Genomic DNA, 7,391 nt, shown 5'->3' on the forward strand with positions numbered 1-7,391 from the left:
TATATATATATATATATATATATATATATATATATATATATAATCTTGGAAAACACATGATTGTAGTGCAGTAATAAATATTATTTCATCTTTAATTATAAGTCGAGTTTGATTTCGCATGATATTTAAATATGAAATCGTCTTTACGAGAAAGGGTGAGCGCGAATATGAGCATTGAGCACACAATGGGCTGCACCATTTCACTGTTAAAGTGAAGCCCACTTTATTCCCTTTGTACCCTTTTCTCTTTTTTTTTGTACTTTTGTGTAACTTTGCCTAATTTCCAACGACTCCCTTCCTCTCTTTAATTTTTCCTACTAACAGTTAGTTGCCAATTTTTTTTTATTTTTTTTAATCCTTTATTTTTTCCATCATCATCTTCTTCCTTATCTTTGTTTTTTATCTATTTCTATTTTCATATAATTATAATATTGCAGTGACCTTAATGTGTACAAGTATTTTCGTTACACTATTTGGTCTCTGTGACAACAAGTGCAGAAACACTAAAAACTATGAAGGCTTTTAATGGAACCAACGTTATCAAGAAACAATTTTCTTTATTTTTTGTAAAATTTACAGTTTGTTTTCTGTTGTTGGGTCTTGCCTATCGACTCATCTTGTCCAATTTCGAACAGTTCTCTCAGATTGAAGTGAAAAATACTGCTCTGTTTTCTGACAACACATTACCGCTGCCGCCGGTGACTGTGAATGAACCTCCGGTGACCGTGAATGAACCTCCGGTGACTGTGAGTGAATCTCTGGTGACTGTTGATCTTCCAGAAAACCAAACTTTGCGAAATGGTTAGTTAACATTCTTCTTCTAGTTTTTATTTTTTGGGGCATGCATGAATGCCTATATCAGTTCTTGTAAAAAATGATTCTTGAAAGTTGAAAAATCTCTGTTTTTTCTTTTTTAGTTTATTGTAATTTGTATGCTTTGGATTTTGTGGAATCAATGACGTGGGTAATTTTGATGCACTTCTCTGTGTTTTTGTGATTGATTTTGTTTATTTGGTATTAGAGAAACAAGTCTTTCATCAATTTTGTTGTGAAAATCCCTTGAGAAAAAGGAGAAACTGAACATTTTCCATGAAAAACGGATTAGTGAGATAACATTCTTTTGAATTTTTTTAGAAAAAGGGGGAGAGGATTAGAAGTTGGGAATTAAACCCTCACCAATCACCTGAAAGTTCGTGTAGCCAAACCAACTGAGCTATTACGATTTCCTAGTGGAATATATAAAACGTGGATGGTGGATTAATTTTTTATGATATTATCTTTGGCTGGTAGTCATGAATTTTAGTAACAGAAAAAGGAACAACTTTGAGTAGAAAAAAAATAGATTTTGCACTTTGAGCTTAGGTCACTAGTGTATGAGTCCTTACAAACCGTCGTTTTTTTTTCTTTACAGGAACATGTGATTTATTTATAGGAAATTGGGTTTATGATCCAAGTGGTCCAGTTTACACGAATGCGACTTGCTATTCAATTGAATCTCATCAGAACTGTATGAAAAATGGGAGACCTGATACTGAATATCTTAACTGGAGATGGAATCCAAGAGACTGTGAGCTACCGAGATTCAGCCCTAAGAAATTCCTCAATTTGATGCGAAACAAATCATTCACCTTCATAGGTGATTCAATTATGCGCAATCATGTGCAGTCATTGCTTTGTATTCTCTCACAGGTACATTTCAAGCTCAAAAAGAGTTATACTTGAACTAGGCAATTAGCTGCTCTACTGTTCATTTGTTTTGTTTTGTTTTGTTTCAGTTTGTTGTGTTAGTGAAATTGGTAATTGCAAGCGTCGTGATTAAGTTGTTTTCTCGTAACTACTTGCCAACATCTTAAATGGTAAATGTGGATATCAGATCAAGTAAATACAAGCTTCTTGTGGCTGTTAGTGTATGCCATAACAATTTGTGGGGGCACTCTTGTGTTGTATAAGCTGGTGCCTTATCTAGTTGTATCTCACTAACCATAATTAGGATCTTTTGTGTATGAGGTGGGCATAGCTACATATTGGATTTATCGGTAATGTCACTCTCAGTTACATGGATGTTGGTCCCGCGAGCCAGCTTGTAAAGGCTCTTTGTAGTTATAACATTTGTTTTGAAAGTTGTTAAGAAGTTGATTCAAACTTAGTGTCAAACCTAACTAAGTGAACATTTATGACTATTACTCAAGTTTTGCTGTTGTTCCATCTTCTTTGACCAAGAAAATTAGCTGGCCTCATTATTATCTCCTTGAGGTTTCAGCGAAAATTGATGTGTAAAGATATGGCACCGGGGTTCAACTCAACCCTGGATTTCATAAGTCCATATAAGCAGACCATCAGTCCAGTCTAACACCCGTCTTCATGCCCAGACCCATAATTCTTTGTTTTGTTTGATTTTGTAAGAGATGACGGGCAGTTTTTCAAAGGACAAAACCTTAATGGTGATTGTAATATAATAATAAGGATCGCTATGGTAGAAATATAACTCCCCTGCTGTATCTCCGATAGAACCCTCTTAAACAAATGTCCTATAGACGGTTGGCTAATCACGCTGATTCTTTCTTTAGTACAGTACTTATTTACTTGGAAATGACTGACTGAATATGGAATTTTCTTTATTATATAAATTATAAAATCAGAGGGTGCTGATTGGAGAATCTTCATCCTAAATTAGTAAATCTAATTAACATCAATAATCAGCATAAAATATTCTTTCCTGCGAAGTGTTCCAAGCATAATTAGATAGAATTATAATTCGATATTGTTGAGTTAACCCTTTGCTCTTTTATACACAAGCTTCATTCGCAACATTGGCACGTTATATTTCCTAAAGTATTTAACTATACTTTTTGAGATTTTTGATTTGTAGCAGTCTTGATTATGTTTCATCGTGTTGCAATGAGTTGGGTTGTCCTGTGCTGCAGAAACTTTAGGGGAAAAGGTACTATTTGTTTCTGATCACGTTTACGTTGTCAAGCAGGAGGAAGAAGCTGATGATGTCTACCATGACGAGCAATACAAAAGCAGAAGATGGTACTTTCCGCTCCACGACTTCAATCTTTCTGTCATTTGGTCACCTTTTCTTGCAAAATCAACTGTTTTTGAAGATGACAATGGAGCTTCAACGGATATTACTCAGCTTAATCTAGACAAACTAGATGATGTTTGGACTCAACAATTCGACAATTTTGATTATGTATTTATTGCTGGTGGCAAATGGTACCTGAAATCAACAATTTACCTTGAGAATGATAAGATTGTTGGCTGTCACAACTGCCCTGGTAAGAACATTACACAGGTGGGATTTGAGTACGCCTATCGCAAAGCATTGAATACAACTTTTAAATTCATCACAAGCTCGAAGAAGAAGGCGTATACATTTTTCAGAACCACTACCCCCGATCACTTTGAGAACGGTGAATGGAATACTGGAGGTTATTGTAACAGAACAGGACCTTTCAAAGAAGGTGAGGTTGATATTGGTTATGTAGATGAGGTAATGCGGAAAGTTGAGTTGGAAGAATTCGAGAGAGCATCTGAATTTGGGTTGAAGATGAAATTGTTTGACACAACCTTGCTTTCACTGCTGAGACCAGACGGGCATCCTGGAGTCTACAGGCAATATCAGCCATTTGCTGTAGAAAATAAGAAGAAAAAAATGCAGAATGATTGTCTACATTGGTGTTTGCCTGGTCCAATAGACTCGTGGAACGATATAATGATTCAAATGTTGTGACATTAAAATTATTGATGTTGCTCCCACAATTGTGATTGTTCATCTACAAATATGTTACAGACTATTTTTAATCCTCATCGATCAAGTAAATATTTTAGCCTCAGAACGTGCATAGTGTAAAACTGATAAAATAATAATCCATGTACAAGGAATTTGCAACCATTGGAAGATGTGAACTCCACCATCTTGGTTCAATATTAGTAACCCTAAAACAGAGTGGCCTAGTGTGTCCTTACTAGCTTTGGCACACCCAAACTTGCATACTCAAGAGTAAGTTCACTTGCACTACTTAACAGGATTTTTTCCCATTTTCACTGGCTCTAGCCCGAGACCTCTGGTCAAAGATAAAGGATCTTATTCATCCCACCATAATCTTTGTTGGTCACATTTCAGTATTAATACTTATCAAGTTTCAAAAAAAAATCTAATAAATTAAAATAATTTAATAAACAATACTTTAATTAATTGTCTTTTTAATGAACATGAAAAGAATTAAAGAATAGTTAAAATGGGACGGAGGAAATAATTAGAAACTTGTATACATATGATACATAATATCAATGGAAAAGGTTTATCAGTCATGAAGCTAAAAGTCTACTCACAGGGTGTGAATACAGTCTCTTTTAAAGAGCCAGGGGCCATGCTAAGAAAAATATGAAAGTGATGTATGCATAATGTATGTGTTATTTTCGTCTGTTCAACTGTAAAAGCGATAATTAAATTTACAGAATTTTAGCAAACCCAAAAAAAAGTCAAAATAATAAAGAAATTACATACTGTATATTGGATATTATCTCACAACATATTGGATAACTTTCATATACTATACTAGAGAAAAGGGGTCAAATGCCCCCCCAAGCTTTAGCCATATTTCCAACTACACACTTAACCTTTGTGGGGGTTCTATTACCCCCCTGAACTTTTTTTTTTTTAATATTAGTTCACCCTCAGATGCTGATGTGTCCACAAAAATCAGATTTATAAAAAATGTTTGTATACACGCGCTGTCCACGTATATATTAGTGGACCTCATGAATTTACACGACTCACAAATTGACACGTGTCACAAAACTTTACCTTTACCTTTACCTTTTATGAACCTAATTGACCCTTTCTTCTTCCTAATCTAATCTCTACTATCTTCTTTCTAATCTAATCTCTAGTTCTTCTTCCTTTTCTCTACGATCTTCCATTACTGACGTTGCTCGGAAAGCTTACTTACTATTTCTTCTGAGAAAAGGTTAGATCTTTACTTACTAATCCTAATAACACAAAGTGAAAAAAAATCAAGCTGTCGAATTGGGGAAGATTTCGATTGTTCAATATGAAATTCGAGAAAATTGCAAACCCTAAATTCAATCTTAGTTGGAGAAGATACAACAACTAAATTCAAGCTTTGAAATGGTGGATGAAGAACAAAGAAGAGAGCCTTTTGTCAAGAACAAAAGAGATGGAGATAAATGAATTGGGAAAGAATAAAAATAAATGTATGGTTAAATAAAGAGTAAAGTTACTGTTGGGAGGCTTATTTGGACTCCACATGGACATTTTATTACATTCTTACGCGCCTCACGGAGGTGAGTTCACGTATGTGGACACATCAGCGTCTGAGGGTGAACAAATATTAAAAAAAAAAAATCGAGAAGATAATAGAATCCCCACAAAGGTTAAATGTGTAGTTGGAAATATGGCTAAAGCTTGAAGGGGCATTTGACCCTTATCTCTACTATACTATAATAATTAATAAGTCGGGCTCGTATATTATTTTATGAACATGTAATAATTTAATGAATATAGTGGTGTCCTGGTAGGACATTTATCAAAATTTAATTCATTATCAGTGAATTTATTACTCCTTTCTAACTTTTGTCCAATCAATAAATTAGATAAATCAAGGCTTAGTTCTCTATCATGAATGATGACACGTCTTTTTAAGACCCTCAATTGTGTAAATGTCATGGTCATAAATTAAGCACTATTTCAGTACTACTATATTTTATCTTTGATATTTGCACTCGAGAAATCAAGCAGCTAAAAAGTCAAATCCAAATTAAACTTGCATCATCTGTAGGTCATTATATTGTCATTGTGGATCAATATATATATTGTGATGCCAAGTAGAGTTGTATACATTTTCTGTGTGGGTTCATCACATATCACTCCTTAGATATCAAAATTTTCCCCATCGATTTAAAACAAAAATATGTTTTTTTCCAAAATATTTTGAAACAAATTAAATATGAGAAAAATTAGAAAACTAAAAAACACATCCTAATTCAAGGAACAGAAAAATGCCTAAAATACCCCTCAATTATGTGAATTGATTCAAGATGAGTCATTTTTTATGACCCGCTACATCATCATACTACCGTGGTGTCATTTGACAAATATCTCACGTGGGAAGCTTACACAACTAGGAGGCGCGCTTGTGGAAAAGTTCTAGAAAGCTATGGAAATTTGACGTTCGATTTTTATGAAATTTCTAAGATAAAGTTACGTTCTTGAAATTTTCTAGCCTTGTAAAAAAATTCTAGAAAAGGAATTAACTAGTAAATATTGAGGAACTTGTGTAACAATTAATATTTGCACACAAGACCCTAAATAACTAATATAAATTGGTTTTTTTTGGGGGGGGGGGGGGATTCATTTCTAAATCATCAAGTCCCTGTTATCAATCTGTGTTTAAAAAATCAGAATTACTGATTTCAATAAACTTTGCAGAAACACGAAGTAACCAAAGTTTAATAAACCAGTAAGAATAGATGAACAAAAATTAATTGACAAAATTAAAATCTGTAAAAAACGTACCACACAATCTGGAAAAAACAGAATCAGAAAAGATCAAGCCCACTGAATGCACAGTGTCCCCTTAAGGAAATTATTCCCCTCTAGTATCCGAGGTTTGATTTGGAATATGTCCTCCCAAGATAGAATGATCTCAATCACCAGTGTATTGATACCCAAAACTCTGGTGTCAGCGAACCACTCAACAGCAGTAAAGTACACGAAGAAATTTTGTGTTGAAGAAGAAGAAGACATCAGAAAAATTCGTAAGGAATAAGTCTGAAGAATCAATGTATTTATAAGCAAGAGGAACTTGTTCCGAAAGGTTGCAATCCTTTCAGAATCCACACGACCATTCATGAAAGTTTGCAACCTTTCAAACGGTCATGGCTGTTTCTGAAAGTTGCAACCTTTCAGAACAGTCACTTCCAACGGAGGGAAATTCAAATAAAACGGGAAAGATTTAAATAAAACAAGTCGCGCGTGGATCCGAGTCAGGTCGGGTTAATTAACTAATTAATTGAAACGCTTTGGTTAATTAACTCATTAAAACGTTGGCCATTTAGTTTAATTAAATAATTAACTAAAATAATTAAAACAAACTTTGTCCAAAAACTAATCTCTCGATCATTTTTCGATTTTCCGAAGCCGAGCGATGACGACGACGACGGCGCGAGGGGGGTCTCTCTTTCCAACCCTTTTATCAATTAATAGGAGTGTTTCTATATTTAAACTCTCCTATTTTTCTTTCCACCACCGATGAGGGACAAATGCCTTTTCAATAAAGCATAAGAGGACTTTGCAAGTTTCCAACGTTTTCCAAGTTCCTCTTTCATAGTTCCCAACTTTTCAAGTTTCTCTCTTTTCATCT

General features: G+C 34.3%; 1 protein-coding gene across 1 annotated transcript; it reads left to right on the forward strand.

Moving 5' to 3' along the window:
• Positions 1 to 362: 362 nt before the first annotated feature.
• On the forward strand, positions 363 to 3,839 carry LOC102602318 (protein trichome birefringence-like 25). Its single transcript, XM_006339623.2, has 3 exons — positions 363 to 801; positions 1,412 to 1,689; positions 2,981 to 3,839. Exons 1-3 carry the CDS (start codon positions 513 to 515, stop codon positions 3,734 to 3,736), a joined length of 1,323 nt encoding a protein of 440 aa, XP_006339685.1. The 5' UTR covers positions 363 to 512; the 3' UTR covers positions 3,737 to 3,839.
• Positions 3,840 to 7,391: the final 3,552 nt, after the last annotated feature.

This window comes from Solanum tuberosum, unplaced genomic scaffold (genome assembly GCF_000226075.1).
Source record: "Solanum tuberosum cultivar DM 1-3 516 R44 unplaced genomic scaffold, SolTub_3.0 scf00010, whole genome shotgun sequence".
NCBI lineage: Eukaryota > Viridiplantae > Streptophyta > Magnoliopsida > Solanales > Solanaceae > Solanum > Solanum tuberosum.

Coding starts and splice junctions, on each gene's coding strand:
- LOC102602318 (XM_006339623.2), top strand. CDS start 513: ATGAAGGCTTTTAATGGAACCAACGTTATCAAGAAACAATTTTCTTTA. Junction 802..1,411: donor AAACCAAACTTTGCGAAATG/GTTAGTTAACAT, acceptor TTTTCTTTACAG/GAACATGTGATTTATTTATA. Junction 1,690..2,980: donor TGCTTTGTATTCTCTCACAG/GTACATTTCAAG, acceptor GTTGTCAAGCAG/GAGGAAGAAGCTGATGATGT.